Source organism: Petromyzon marinus, chromosome 46, assembly GCF_048934315.1.
Source record: "Petromyzon marinus isolate PM22_M1 ecotype Great Lakes invasive population chromosome 46, UKy_Petmar_22M1.pri1.0, whole genome shotgun sequence".
Classification (NCBI taxonomy): domain Eukaryota; kingdom Metazoa; phylum Chordata; class Hyperoartia; order Petromyzontiformes; family Petromyzontidae; genus Petromyzon; species Petromyzon marinus.
In genome coordinates this window covers 15,833,102-15,848,376 of record NC_133712.1, presented here as the reverse complement: position 1 = coordinate 15,848,376, position 15,275 = coordinate 15,833,102, and the positions used below count along the sequence as shown (strand labels likewise).

At 46.3% G+C, this 15,275-nt stretch overlaps 2 protein-coding genes across 2 annotated transcripts in view; both read right to left on the bottom strand.

The window, feature by feature from the left end:
* The window catches only part of NDUFB11 (NADH:ubiquinone oxidoreductase subunit B11), a 67,919-nt gene extending 63,834 nt beyond the window's left edge, over positions 1-4,085 (bottom strand). The window contains exon 1 of the mRNA XM_032971346.2: positions 3,739-4,085. Within this exon, the coding sequence (XP_032827237.1) occupies positions 3,739-4,005 (267 nt within the window). The 5' untranslated portion in view covers positions 4,006-4,085. The remainder of the gene's footprint in view (positions 1-3,738) is intronic.
* Positions 4,086-6,731: 2,646 nt separating this feature from the next.
* Positions 6,732-15,275, bottom strand: part of LOC116952366 (F-actin-capping protein subunit alpha-2-like) — a 32,403-nt gene continuing 23,859 nt past the window's right edge. Inside the window, exons 5-10 of the mRNA XM_032971652.2 lie at positions 15,009-15,215; positions 13,121-13,200; positions 11,496-11,574; positions 10,580-10,651; positions 8,545-8,607; positions 6,732-7,888 (exon numbers count right to left, since the gene is read on the bottom strand). Of these exons, the coding sequence (XP_032827543.1) occupies positions 7,748-7,888; positions 8,545-8,607; positions 10,580-10,651; positions 11,496-11,574; positions 13,121-13,200; positions 15,009-15,215 (642 nt within the window). The 3' untranslated portion in view covers positions 6,732-7,747. The remainder of the gene's footprint in view (positions 7,889-8,544; positions 8,608-10,579; positions 10,652-11,495; positions 11,575-13,120; positions 13,201-15,008; positions 15,216-15,275) is intronic.

Genomic DNA, 15,275 nt, shown 5'->3' with positions numbered 1-15,275 from the left:
CCTCCCCCCACCTATAAACTAAACGGGAATTATAACATCTGACAGCGTGATGTCGAAGCTCTGGGCGCCCCCCGAAGCGATCCGAGGGACGGCTCTGCTCACCACAACTGCTTCGTGCTGGTTGGTGAAGAAGGGAGCAACAGACGTGGGAGTGTATAAATGCAATACGGACGGGCACGACAATGTTGCTGCAGTGCCCTCTGTTGTCCACCGTGCAGCCCTGCAATCAATAAGCCTATAACATCGGCCATGCACGGTGGCCACTCGATCCCAACACGAACCAGGCTCAGCCCTGCTTGGTTTGACGAGATCTGACGAGATCAGGCGCCTTCCACGTGTTTGCTCATATCACTCATCCCTGTACTATACCGAATACAGTCTAGGGCACTGTTGGCAAACGTGCAGAAAAATTATTCGTTTCCATTGTGGACGAAAACCAACAATAATAATTGACATACGAGGTGGCACGGTTATTCCGACTTCCTGGATTCTGCGCTGAAGGCGCTTGGCACAGTTTGAAGCGAAACATCTAAAACTATAAATCGTATGTTTTTTTTTTTATCAGGTAAGGCCCACTGAGCTATTTAGCTCTTTTTTTTTAAAGCGACCAGGCCACAAATGATTGCTCAATGAAGCCATATACTCTTAAACACATCATGTCGATTCTAAATGTGAAGGGAACAACCAGGCGAGGTAGCGAAACGGACCCGTAGAAAAATCCACGTGACCACGGGTAGAGAGAGACACGCAAACTTAAAATATACAGCAGCAGGCGTCAGGGTTGGGATCAAACCCACGACCCTCCTGCACACCAGGCGAGGTAGTGAAACGATTTCAAGTTTACCTTGCTTCACCTGGCGGAAACTCAAAAGAGCAGGTTGAGCCTCGTTCGCACGAAGTGACCCCTTGGTCACCAAAATGACAAGCACAAAACAAGGGAAGAACGGCAATACGCACACACAGCAAGGCCAATGTTTCAGCCAACGGCACGAGCCCAGAGGAAGCGGGCAACACTCTCTCACGATGCGGTCGCCGGACATTAAAAAATCGGGGCGGGGGGGGGAGGCCTTCAAAATTCGATAAATTGCCACGATTGGGGCAGCGATTTGATTCATCGTTGCGGTAACATGTTGTCGCACCTCGGAGCGCAGCCGCAGTGGTCACACAAACCCGTTTTTAGTTTTGTTAAAATATTTCACCGGCACAATCCCCTGAGATGGAGCACCTCAGCCTGCAAGGGTATCCAGTGTGTCCACTGACACATACATAGTAAAACACGTAATGACATGTAACCACTACGTGGCAATTTACATGAATCAAACATTGCCGATAATTATATTCAATCGTTACACCCTCTAGCGGTGACTAAGGCACATGTGATATTCTTGTGTAAATCTGAGATTACCACTGTTTACCACTGGATGTCCCTCTATAAAATATTGCCAATGGCCAAATAATCTCCATCAGATCTCGAAAGCTGAGTCGCCTGAAACCTGAGACTGTGCTCGGATCAGTGACTACCATCCACGAGGCTATGTGGTGGGTAATACTGTACTCCTATGCTCCCACGTCTATGCCTGCCAGCGACATCAACCCACACTGACTGGCCTGCAGGAGTAGGGTCAAATTACCACCAGACGACCCGATGGCCGTGGGGATGCCATCATCCAGCAGTGTACACAAACATTCAGTGTCAAAGTCAAGTGTCCCCCTGCTCAAACAGCCAATGGGAAGCCTGCTCATCTCCCATTGGTGGCCATGAGCCAAAGTGGAAATTCCACGTTCCAATGACAGGGCCCAGTCTCTCCACAAAATGACCAACGGTGACTTCCCGCCAAGTATTACTCAGTATTCATTCTGGTCGGGGGGGGGGGGGGTAACGAGCTGAGCTTACCACAACCGGAATAATAATTTAGCGCGCAAGGTATTCTTCCATTTCTTATCGTGCAAACCTATTGTGGTGGCACTATGTTGCACAGATGAGTAAAGTCTGCCAGTACGGAGGCTAATTGGCTACGTGGTTTTACAAACGTCATTCGAATGCATTTTTTTCTTAAATATGGAACTTGATGCTGGCACAAATGGCAAACTGTTTTTTTTTCAGTAACACTTTTTTTTGGGTCACATAATATCCATTGTGAAGCAACAGACAGCGGAGCAGTATTTCTGGTTAGTGGAGCTCCGGCATTAACCAGGGCGGTCGTGTGGTTGAACCGTGAAACTCTGCAAAAAAAGTGTCAAACACACTCCTGCTCGGTGGTTTTTACCATCCCAACGGGATATCGCTCAAAGAGACAGCACTGATGGCTTACTGAAGTCTGCCATCAGAATCAACCAGAATCTTCATTTACACTGGAAAAATCCGATGAGCTTTCAAGCTCTTTTGCACAGGTGTCCAGTCGTGCCCTGGCCACCTGGCAGTCAGGCAGGAATGAGGCATTGGCCCAGATTTGGTCACGGTGAAGCACTTGAAAAAATGCGCAATGAACGCGAGCCAAAGCGAGACAGGGCCTTCTAATGAACAGCACGACCAATAATAATAACAACAAAACAACCACAACGCCTCGCCGCCACTTCCTTCCCGCTGCCACATCCCGCAACTGCTGAACAGTCGGCGCCCCAACCTCCAAGGACTGCTCTCACCAAATTCATCGCTACCACCTCGTGGCTCCAGGGCTTCCTCCCATGCTGTACAGGTCACCATGAGCGGTGACGTGGCCCAGCAGAGGGGCTCGCCGCGGTTCGAATCTAGCGGCCACCTCGATCAATGCCGCGCGTGTAATAACCACAATAATAATAATAATACGATGCGTCGTCGGATTCAGACCGAAAGTTTAAAGATTTCCTGCCGTCGTTCGCAAGATTAGGCTATTGCGTGACGGGGATCGGGATTCAAATTTGAACATTACCGGCAAATCGCCCAATTGCGCATCTTCACAGTTGTCAACCCATAGGGTTTTACTTCGTATTCTTGGACAGGGAATTCGAGTTTTCAGGTCCATACGGCGTTACCGCCGTTTCAATACCGGCAACAACGAAAATTGTGTCCATTTGTTTGTGTTTCTCCCTTGCGACGATGGGCCTTTGTAGGATGTACATTGAGATTTGTAAGGGCACACGGGGCGACCAATAGGGTCTGAATTCTACTGTAACAAAGTCGGCACCTATGAGGGATTGACGACAAATGTGTGTGTGTGTGCACCTCAACGTGCACCTGGCCTGGCACAGACGCCGCGGTGTACGGCGGCTGTCTCGGTGCCGGTGGAACGAGGCCTCGACAGAGCCCGCGACACCGCTCGCAACAACAACAAGTCTCAACAACAAGTCTCAACAACAACAAGTCTCAACAACAACAAGTCTCAACAACAACAAGTCTCAACAACAACAAGTCACAACAACAAGAAGTCTCAACACAACAACAAGAAGTCTCAACACAGCAACGACGACCGCGGGCGGCGAGTCTCGGGCCCAGCAGCAGCTGCAGCCAGCTTGCTTGAGACGCCAGAGAGAGACGAGAGAGACACACGAGAGAGAGAGACCAGAGAGAGACACGAGAGAGAGAGACGAGAAAGAGACGAGACACGAGAGAGAGACGAGAGAGAGACAGAGACGAGAGACACGAGAGAGAGAGACGAGACACGAGAGAGAGAGACAGAGAGAGACAAACCAGAGAGAGACACGATAGACCAGAGAGACACACGAGAGAGAGAGACGAGAGAGAGGCGGGGTGACTCTGACCTTCTCGTACACTTTGATCCCGTCCTCGCCGTGCCCGTGCCCACCGCCGGGACTCTGCGTCAGCGCCTGCCCCACCAGCGAGGTCGTCTTGTTGTGCGGGGTGTTGGACACGGCCCTCGCCTGCAGCCTGCCCGACGTCGTTGCCTCGGAGGCGGCGGCGCCGAGGAAGCGGGGCCCGCGGGCCGCCGTGCCCCAGGCGGCCCGGCGCAGCCCCAGCCTCCCGAGCGATGTTGCCGCGGCCGCCGCTGCTGCCGCTGCCATGTTCATCACCAACAACCTCCTACTGCTCGTCCTCCGCCTTGACCTCTTCCCGGCTCCCGTAGCGCAGCACGTGGGCTGAAGGCGGCAGTGACGTGCGGACGCGGTGCGATGTGACCTGCATAGTGGCCATGTTGGGTAGGGGGTGTATTGATGGGGGGGGGGGGGAGACGGCGATGCGACCTGAGAAATGGCCATCTTGCGTAGGGGCATTCGTTAATGGCGAGAGGGCAGTGTGACATTGCGGAGTGGCCATGTTGGGTAGGGGATCCATTGATGGCAGGCAATGACATAGTGGCCATCTTAGTTAAGGATTCAATGCCGGTAAAGACGGCAATGTGACCTGCCGAGTCGCCATCAATTTGAGTAAGGGATTCGTTCACGTGATGCAATGAAATGCAGAGTAGCCATATTGGCTAGGGATTCATTGATGCGACTGTAGAGCGGTCACCTTGGGGCGGTAACTATCCATATATAGGGGGCCCGATATAAAGATTTTGTGGGTTCAATCCCAACCCCGACGCCTGCTATATATTTGGGTTTGCAGACCGGCGAGGGGGGGGAGTTTACATATTGATGGTGTGAAAAGGGAATTTAAGCAACTGCGAAAGTTTGGGGTACCACTACTTGAAAAAATATACTGTACCATTGAAAATTAGTTTAATATTCTTAGTTCTTTCAGTAAAGTCACGTTGAAGGGAAACAACAAAATAATAAAATATATATAAAACAATAAAAATTCTCACGTTTCGACCATAACACAAACGGTCGTCTTCAGGTGTGTCGGTTTGCATAAATTTATTTATTTTTGAACTGTTTATTTATTTATTTAAAAACGTTAGCGCCACGCGCAGCGATTTGGCAGTTTATTTAGACGGACTAGTCCATCTATGTTCTGAAAAGAGGAGGGGGGAGACGAAATTTTTTTTGTATGCTGTCTGAAAGCCACTGTAAGCGTGAACAATCAATTAAGACCTGAAATGGTTTATCAAATCTTTCCAATGATTGCTAAGCCAGAATCCATCTTCTCGGTTGAAATTGTCTCTGTGCTTGTATATGTGGATAGCCTCATGAACGAATCTCATGGTAGCCAGATGGCTTACAAAGAACTTGTCTTGGAAAAGTCAATGTCATGTGAGCCTACTGAATTAGAACAATGATCTGCCACGGCCGAGGTGGTCCTACCGTGTTTAAGGTCTGCTTTGTGTTCACGAATGCGGTCCGAGACATGGCGTTTGGTTTCTCCAATGTAACTACTACCACAGAGGCAACTTAGTTTGTAGACACCAGGGTATTGTATGTCCGGAATCACATCTTTTACAGACGGAACCAGATCACGGATTTTAAGTAATGTGTTGAAACGGACCTGGATCTTGTGTTTATTCAAGATTTTGGAGATCTTTTTTTATAAATAAATAAACCGTTTAAAAATAAATACATTTATGCAAACCGACACACCTGAAGACGACCGTTTGTGTTATGGTCGAAACGTGAGAATTTTTATTGTTATATATATTTTATTATTTTGTTGTTTCCCTTCAACGTGACTTTACCGAAAGAACTAAGAATATGAATTACTGCAGTCACGAAAGCTTTAAATCAAAATTAGTTTAATGTTTGGTTTGATTTAGAACATCTTTCCAATGGTTGCTTAATTTGAAACAATCTTCTCGGTTGAAATTGTGTCTGTTTGTAAATCTGAATTGCCTCGTGAACAAATCTCTGATAAAAAAAAACCCGTGGGTTTGTTGTTTTATACTTTCACGTGACTTTACCGAATGGAACCAAAGAGTATATGGATCCTTGCAGTCACGAAAGCTTCAAATCTAGAAAATTAGAGCAGTGTTTGTTAACCTGGGGGTGCGAGACATGTCGGATTGTTTTGAAGGTAAATCATCGAAAACACAAATTAAGCACGGGCACGTAGGTAAACACCTTAACTTTGTTTCATCAACCCTGTGTATTTATTAACATTTCCATGTTTTAACGATTGAGAACCAAAGGGGTGCCGAGGGCTACAGTAAAGGTGATGCACCACTGAGTTAGAGCAACAGACAACCCCATCATTAATCAAATAAAGATTTCACGACGCGCGGAGCGCCGCAAGGTCAAGGGTCGCAAGGTCAAGGGTCACGCCAGCCTCGTTCTGGGGTCAACCGGCAAGAGATATTTCGCGTTGACATTCATCGCGAGTGGTACACGGTTCGACTTGGCCATCTTATTGAGGAAAACAACGGGCAAGAAATGTCGACAATGGGCTCACAGCAGCTCTATAATGCACTTCAAGGTCAGGATATCGAAGCTGCTGTCAACGCATGAATTATGTCAGGCATTGTCCCACTGCTGTAACTTTTAAAAGTAAAAGTCGAAGCCACACATTTATCCGTTTTTTTTATTGGTGCTAAGATTTAGACTCGGTCTGTTTTTATTCCTTGAACGTCATCGCTGCATTGATGTTTTAACAATTTTAACATGCCATCTTAAAAATGTAAATGTGTGGTAATGTTGCAGCTTGATTTGTTTGGTTTTTTCCCCAATGTTGTCTTTATAAATAGTATCAATGACCCAGCCAGATTGCAGGCAAATGTTACTTTGGGAAACAATGACTGTATACTTTCAGTGGGATGTTGGTACAAAAAGGGCACAAAGTGGGAAGACGTTTTCATTGCAAGAAGATCTTCCAATACATAAATGAATGCGAGAGCCCACGTAACAGCACAAATGATTCAAGGGGGAACACTCAAAATACCAATTTAATTGTGGGATTAAGAAAGGCCGTTTACCTCAGAAAATTACAACAAAAAAGTTATAAAGGACTGGTTATCCATCCAGCTTGTTTTTTTTCTCCATAAATGTACCCTTAATATGCTCAAATCTTCCTAAAAATGCAACAGTACATGCATAAACAGAAATCTGAACAAGGAACAATTGTCCTAAGAGTTGGATATTGTATGAATAAAGCAGTTTTTTATTAGTTTTTTTTGTTAGTAATACAATTTGCAAAGTATGTTTTCCAACAATATTACAGGTGGGCAGTGCAGTGTGTGCTCTTTGTGCAATGTAGCACAGCAGCCACCAGCACTGGACTGTGATGCAGGCATCTGGCACAAGGTAACATGGAAAGCAAACAAATTAAACAAAATACACATAGCATCTCTTTCATATATGAAAGCAAATATGCAATTTATTAGGACAAGTTGTTAAATGAGGGGAAATTCATTATTGCAAGTATGACAAACGTAATGTGTAAATTATAAGATCTTCTTTACACTCATAAAACAAACACATTTTTGAAATACATTAAAGATTGTTGAAATAAACTTAAATGCATGGAAGGGGCTTCTACAGTAAAGCTTGTAATATATAAGACAACGTCCTAAATTACAAAACAAGTTTCAGCTCCCCAGGTCTTCATAAATTGTGTGCCACATCTTGCCATCGAAACAAAGGTATGGTCTCGTTTCACCCATCATTTATTTTACACATCCAAAAAGGAAGCAATCAACTCAATTTTTGAATCATGCAGTTACCCTAAGAGCCATCAAACCAAGAAAAAAAACAGAGGTACGAGACAAAAATGAAACTAAATTTTAATTCTGATGTTGACATATACATTTTACAGTGAAGACCAAAATCCCAAATGCTCAGTCCAGGAAACAACCAACGAAATGCAAAATACACTGTGGTTATGCCGGGCAGGAGACCATACCATGAGGACAGAGCATATTAAAAGCAAGCATGCAACTCCTGCCTAAGCACTCTGCATCTCCTTGCCAATCTTGTAGCTGAGGATTTTGTTCCAGTCGATCTTGGTTCGGGTGACTGGCAATTGGCGGCGAAGAGCCTTAAAGGTTGTGTCCGACATCGTCTGATAGTTTTCTGAGATCGCCGTCTGCAAGATGAACACGCGAATCATTTGTCACGCGAAATATGGACACTGCCAACAGGACGCTTTCAACTACAACTTAAAAGAAAATGCCTACGTGTTTTACGTCGTAACGTATGAATGCACGATATCAGAGACAATGCGAGGACAAACAGGGATTGTTTTTCAAATATTACAAACGTAAAACATGAAGAAACTTCGGAAACAAATTATACAATTCGTTATACAAGTTATAAGAGCAATATTTGACTCGAGTGCTTCTATGAGATCAGAGACAGAGCTGTTGGCTACTGTGCAAAGTAAGCAAGTCGAGAAGCATTTAAAGAATACAATGGTGACCAGGCTTGAGAGAGCTTGGCAGTAGATGGCATGGCCTGGGGAAGTGGGGACTGTAGCACAGGAGGTATAGCAGAGGTCAGGGACATGCAGGGCTTGAAGGTGCCACAGCTGTAAACTCATTTTCAAAAGAGTTGGTCATGCTGGGGCAGCAGATCGAGCCAGGAGGGGGGTAACTTACGATGACTTGAAGGACATAGCAAATCATATATTACAAAATATTAGTGGTTAAGGTTATAATCATAATACAACATTTACTTCATTGCTTGCCTTTGACAGGTTCAATTACATTTAATAAGGAGAACTGATACAAAGCTAACTTTTACCTGATACTCATTTTCAGCATCTTCGATAATTTTGATGAATGCCTTGGTAGCTTGAGATTCATTCTGCAACAAAGATATCAAGCCGGGAGAACCACGGTCAGCGATTCTCACTCCCAACTCGAGTATCCCATTGCTTCCCGAGATCGCGTCTGCACTTGCACACGAGATCTTCACTGCGAATGACGCTGGCAAGTGACGTCTGCACTGCACATGACGTCTGCAGTCTACGAGATTCAGATTTGTATTTACTTGAGCAGGAAGGACCCAATTAGCTGTCAGGCTCTATTTCACAGGCGTTGTGCGACGTCAGACTACGCGTGACACCTGCACTGCTCAGGTGAGTGAGGATGACCTCAAAACCACAACACTCCCAGCAGATTCATATTCTTGGTTCTTTTACCGAAAGAACCAAGAATATGAATCCCTGCAGTCACGAAAGCTTTAAATCAAAACTCCCAGCAGAGTTCACGCCATCAGACATCCACACCACTGCAGGCCAGGTGCAGCAGGCCCACAACAACCGAGATGACGTTTTACCACAATCGTCGTACCGTGATGTGACGCAGCATCCACACAATCCCAGGTGACACTCCCCCCCCCCACGGCAAAATCACCCGTGTCTCACATGAAATTACTGGCAAAACGTCGTACTCGTAAATGTTGTGCATTTACTCTCCAACTCACCGGTGTGCTGTACTAGTAACGAATTGGCATGTTCCGTTTACGTGACAAACCTTACTAATTGGCTGTGTCCGGGTGGTTGCGGGTTTAACGACACATTTATGCGATCTAACCCCAAACAAAACCTGTATAATGAATAATATAATGAAACCGCTCATCCACTCTCCAATCAATGACAATTCAAGACTTGACAAAAATAACACGAGGCCAAACCACCACTCCTCGTCCTAATGCCGAGGAGTCGGTCTCTGAGCCAACAGCAGCAGGCAGCACTCACGTTTGTGAATGCCGTGGTGCGTAGACACCTCACACTCACTCACATTCACCACCAGAGGACGCACGTGGTACACACACAGCCTCGCACGGACCACGAGACAAGGTCACCCTCTCCTCCTAGTGGGTGCAACTGCGTGGCTATAATATTCTAGCGCATTAGTTCAACCTTTTTTGGCAACTGTAAACCCTTGTTGACTTTTATTTCAACCGAGTACCACCCCCCTTGTCTGAGCTAACATGGTTCGAGAAATGTGTGAAAAATGAACACCAATAGTTTAACCAATTGTCCAATTCAACGGACGCTCTTGCATGCGTGACGTAATTTGTTCGCGCTCGCTGGTTACTCTTGGAAACCGCATTGTTTACGATCCATGAGTTTAGAAAGAAAGGTCTTTTATATCGTTCAAGGTTACCATATGGATTCAAATTTTATCGGAGTCATTTTATTTTGACAGATTCATACATGATTATTCACCAATGACTCTCACGTACGGTATAATTTCACACATACCCCCAGGGGTCCGCATACCCCCGGTTGAGAACCTCGGGTTCCCAACCTGTGATCCGCGAGGCTACTTACAGGGGGTCCGTAGAACAGAAAAACAATAACATCCTCACCAAGGAAATGTACAATATCAAATAACTAGTAGCTGTGTGGTGGTCCGTTAAATATTTGGAGGTTGAAAAGGGGTCGGGACACTTGAAAAGGCTCGGAACCGCTCTTCTAAACTCTTAATATTTACACAAATTGCAGTTTTGCAATTAAACAATTTCAGATAACTAGCCGACCATCATTACACAGCTTAAGCAACTGTATTCTATGATAATTTTCTGGTCTTAACTTGAAGTCTCTTAAACGCTGAACTTTTACTCAACATTGCAAGTGTGCCGGAACACAAATCGCACGCAATGCAAGGCAAACGCGCTCGCCAAACGAGCGCAGGCGATATGGCATTTTTTATTCACTTCTGATGGGAAGCCCAAGGGAAACACAATAGCACCAAAACGGAAAAATCTCGAGTGGCATGTTTGCGTTGCGTACTGCAGTGGGGGGGGGGTTATACCACGCGCTACGTACATTACAGGACATGGACTCCTGCACATCCTTGTGGCTCACCAGCTGCACATTTCCATCCTCGTAGTAATGGACCTGCGACAAAGGGAGAGAAGATGACACAGCAGCTGCCTTGTGCACCACTGAGCGACGGTGATATTTTGCCACGGCAATTGTGGGCCAGCTTGGGGTGCACGCGAGGCCACGTCGAGTGGCCTAACGGCTCACAGGTAGCATGTCACGTAGTTTAGCCTCAGGTTATCGGACCATGATGGACAGCAGATGGACCGCTGAATTCCCCAGCCTCTTGCTTTGTTTTGGCTCAGCGTTGCGACATCGTTCCTGTGCCTCACATTTGTTTGATCGTTGGCTGCTGCAAGCCACCCAGTACCGCCATTCAGGAGCCGCCTCCACCGAGGAAAATCCCGACACTGCTGGTACAGCCATTTGCAAAGGCAGCAGAGGACCAGGTCCCCTTGCAGTACAACAACAAAAATAGATGCTTGGGCATTTAATGGTGGAGCCTATGGGGCAGCATGACACCATCAATGTATACTCTTCTGCCAGAATAACGCACTGATGGGGAGGACCCTGTCCAGATGTTTCCAGTACCTGTGAGTTTTTACACAATTAAACATGGATTACATCCTGTACATTTGCAGCAATATTTGTCATTCCACTGCTGGATCAGGGCAATGGAACAAGAGTGGAACCGCCTGATTAGGTCAATCATGAGGCAGTGCAGGACCAAGGGGAGGCTCTGAAAGACTACTTTCATATTGGAGCCAGTTAATTGATTGCCTTGAGGGCTTGTGCTGACTCACAGCACAATGGTAGCAATGCTGTTCCATTCACTTGCACAATGCTTCGAAAACGATGTCGACAACAGCAGATGAATTCCGACGGCTGTGAGGAGTGACGCGGTGAATGAATCTCACACCTGGATCTTAAGGATGCCGACCACCTGTGCTGTGGGTTGGGACACTGTGAACTTCCATTCGGATCTCCAGCGCCCGTTCCTGGGAAAGACACACACGGTGTCAAGTGTCAAACGTCTTCGCTGGCCCCGCTGTAGAGGAGCAGAGAACCTTGCTTACACCAAAACAACATTTTCCAATCAACTGAATGTACTGCAAATTGTTACTTATTCCGAGGCTAGCAAACGGGCAGATAATTTATAATTGCTGCTCTATGCAGCTCACAATGACCTATTTCCTTAGCGCTAAATTTCACATCTGGCCAAAAGGCCTCTGGGAATTACCATCCAAACACAACTTAAAATTAACAAACAGGTTCTTGTGGATATACAAAGGCTTAATTAATTTGTCAGCACCCACCAAAATTAAATAATTGTACTTTTATCACCAGCTAACAAATTACACTAAATTCTAACGTTGTCCAGCCACCCTTCTCCGGTAAACGTCTGTAAGCCATGGCCATGGTGCATGGCATCAACTGTTTAATGACAGCACAGAGAAGAGTAGCAGAGAGGACAAAGCAAACAAAACACAGCCGTCAGGCCCAGACATTGCAGCTCGTCACTGTTCACAAGCTTGCGAGCCACACAAGAGAAAATACCAAAGTTTGCGAAGCTCTCAAGCTCGACAGGCTATGCGTCGGCTAGATGGCAGGACAGGAAGTGGTTGAAACCCATCTGTTCGGAGCAATGTTACACCCTCATATGGGCGTGTTTTATTCGGGTGCTCCTGTTTCCTTCCCAACTGCCAAACACTCATTAATGCATTTGGCCAAACATTTAAATGCAGGAACCTCCTGAAATAGAATCCTGAGACTCAAGTGAGGCTTTCCTAGATAAACAAAGTGCACTATTATGCACTGGCACAAGTGTGGAGGGGTTTCGAGTTCAAACCTAACTTCCTCTCCCCCACTCATGAAGATCGGTCAGGCCGAGTCTAGCACGTGATGACGTGAACCTTGCGGAACCCCGAAGACAAAACAAACGGAGCTTTTGGACATATCCTTGAGCACAAAAGACTTCGCAAAGCACGAGAACCAACACGCGGCTGGCTCATAGCCCAGCAGAGTATCCTCGTGCTCGTGTTATTTTCAGCATCCATGCTCACTGCAGTGTTGCATGTAAGTTTATTTTGTTAAATTAGACCAGTGTAGTCTCATTTGCAAGAGTCAGATGCTGGGAGAGGGCGATGATTGCTACGTATAACCCCAATTGATTAATGTGGGTAAAATGTAGAATTTGTACCGTGACACCGGCACACGACGACATACTTCGTGTGCGCAAACAACTTCAGGGGGGATCTTTAACATCCACCGCGATCCAGACGGAGTGTCGTAGCGTCATCACGGTTATAACAAACCGCAGCGGCTGCTGCATACGGAACCGTGAACCCCTGCAACGAGCGGTGACCACAGCACCACCGCTGGACCGCCGCGTCACCACTCGGCAACGCTGCGTGGGACCCACTGTCACTACGGACACCACCGTCGAGTGAGGAAAGAGATTAAGAGGTGCCCACCTGGCCATGTCCAGGGTGATGCTCATGAGACACGTAAACACAAGGACACCACCGTGTGTCGTGAATTTACCAGAAGTTCTTGGGCTGGAACTGATGGCTTTCAATGCAGGCGATGATTGTGGGCTGTCCATCGACATTCTTCCCATACACCTGTCAGGCATATGCAACGTTACATGCACAGTACATATTTCACATTTTTAGGATAATAATTGACTGCAATGCAAAAATCATAAACATGAAAGCATTTCATTCATATTGCGTCATGGCCTGGAAATGTTCCCTTGGTGCGCAGGTCAACTTTACATGCCAGTTTGTGGTATTTTTTTCCTCCAACTTTATTCCATTAGTCCTTTCGGTGTTATTTCATGAGGCTTTACTTATTTTAACTTAATTATCCAGGAAAGCCACACCGAGTTGTACATCACTCTTTTTCAAGCGGGTTCTGGATGGGGAGGGGGTTTATTTTAAGATGTTTTTAACCAATTAATCAGCGCTTGTACAAGTTGGAGGAAACCGGAGCACCCGGAGAAAACCAACACGTGCGAGGGATTCACGATCATCCAATCACAACTCGCACAAAACAGTGCGACCCTTTCGTGTTAAGAGGAACAGTCCACGGAAACAGATGTCAAAGAGCTGCCTCTAACTATCCCTTCACGTGATCTCTAGTCGACACACTTGGGGGCAGCGCCTTTACAAATGCCCTGCCACTGGCAGCAAATATTCATGGGACGTTGATCAAACGTATTTCTCAGGAGCTGGAATTCGGACTGATGAAGTGCACAGCCATATATCATACGATGTTATTTTTTGTGCAGTCACTGATTGGTGACCAGGCTGAGACCATCATCTCAATACACTTGAGAATCCAGTTTTATCACGGGCAAGTGCCAAGATTCAAACGAAGGAACTTGGCAATGCCATCTCACCACCTGGCTAGCGCCATGTGCCAATAGAATAAGCTGGTCTTAAAAGTTTGTCCAGATATTCATACAGTTTGTTAGACAGGTTTGTCTTCCTTTGCTCTTAATGAGGTTCACAAAGTTACACAGAAATCGAATAACTCGAAGTGTCTTTGGCTCTTCAGAGTGTTCAATGAATGGTAAAAATCAGCAACATAAATTAAATGTCTTAAAATCCTTGGAATTTCCAATGAAGCTGATTCTTTTTAAACGTACTAGGATTTGACTCTTCAAGTCTTATTGGGCGTTTCACTGAACCCTCTTCTCCTAGAGTCATAGCAACAGCCTCCAGCATGCATCAAAACCTCTGTTTGCTACATGTTGACAAGACACGATCCTGTCACTGCAATGTGGTGGCCACTTTTGCAATGCACCCGAGGTGTCCCCCAACTTGACCCGACGGGTCAGCCTGAACGATATTCCTCCACTGTAGTGCATTGTTGTAGGTCACAGAGGCACTCTAGTTCAGCTGCTTCCCGGCTTAATCGGCAATGTCTGTTTTGCCATGCTTTAAACACCGACCCACTTCTTAACAATTCTTTCACGCACGGTGTCCATGCGGGCAAATCAGGAAAACTTCTTGGCAACCTCGGCACCCTCCTGCATTAGAAATCTAATCACGTCATTCTGTTTGAACGAAACATCCACTCCGGCCATCTTATTGGTTACGACCTACTGCAGCGTCTCTTGACAAGATGTTGATGAAATAAAACATGTCGGGGCAATGCTAAATCAAAAGAGCTAAAGTACACGCAATGCAAACTGGTAGCATGCCATGCGCTGAAAAATAACCTGCAGATTTCCAAAATGGGATTACAACACACAACATCGGACCCCTACTGTAAAGAGTCTCCAGATGTGGGCAGGCTTTGCCGGGTAAACAAGCAAAATAATAAATAATGAATAAGGGTGACAACAGAGCCGGTTTGTATTTTTTTTCCAGGCCCGTACCCCCCCCCACCACCGTGCCGTTGCTGCGAAGGTCGAGCGCCGTACCGTGCTCACGCCATTCGGGTAGTGCTCCTTGACGTAGGCCTGCAGTGCATTGTCCACGTTGGACCTCCAGGACTCCATCACCATGGCGCCATCCCACGACGAGATGTCCGACGCCTCCTTCCGTAGGTGGTCATACTTGAAGGACTGCTTGGTGCGTGGGTCCAAATAATGGCCACCGCCAATGTCACCGTGCTCCGTGATCAGTATCTGGCAAGGTCGCAAGAAAAACGGAAATCTACTCAAAGCACAGGCCGAGGTTAGGTGAAG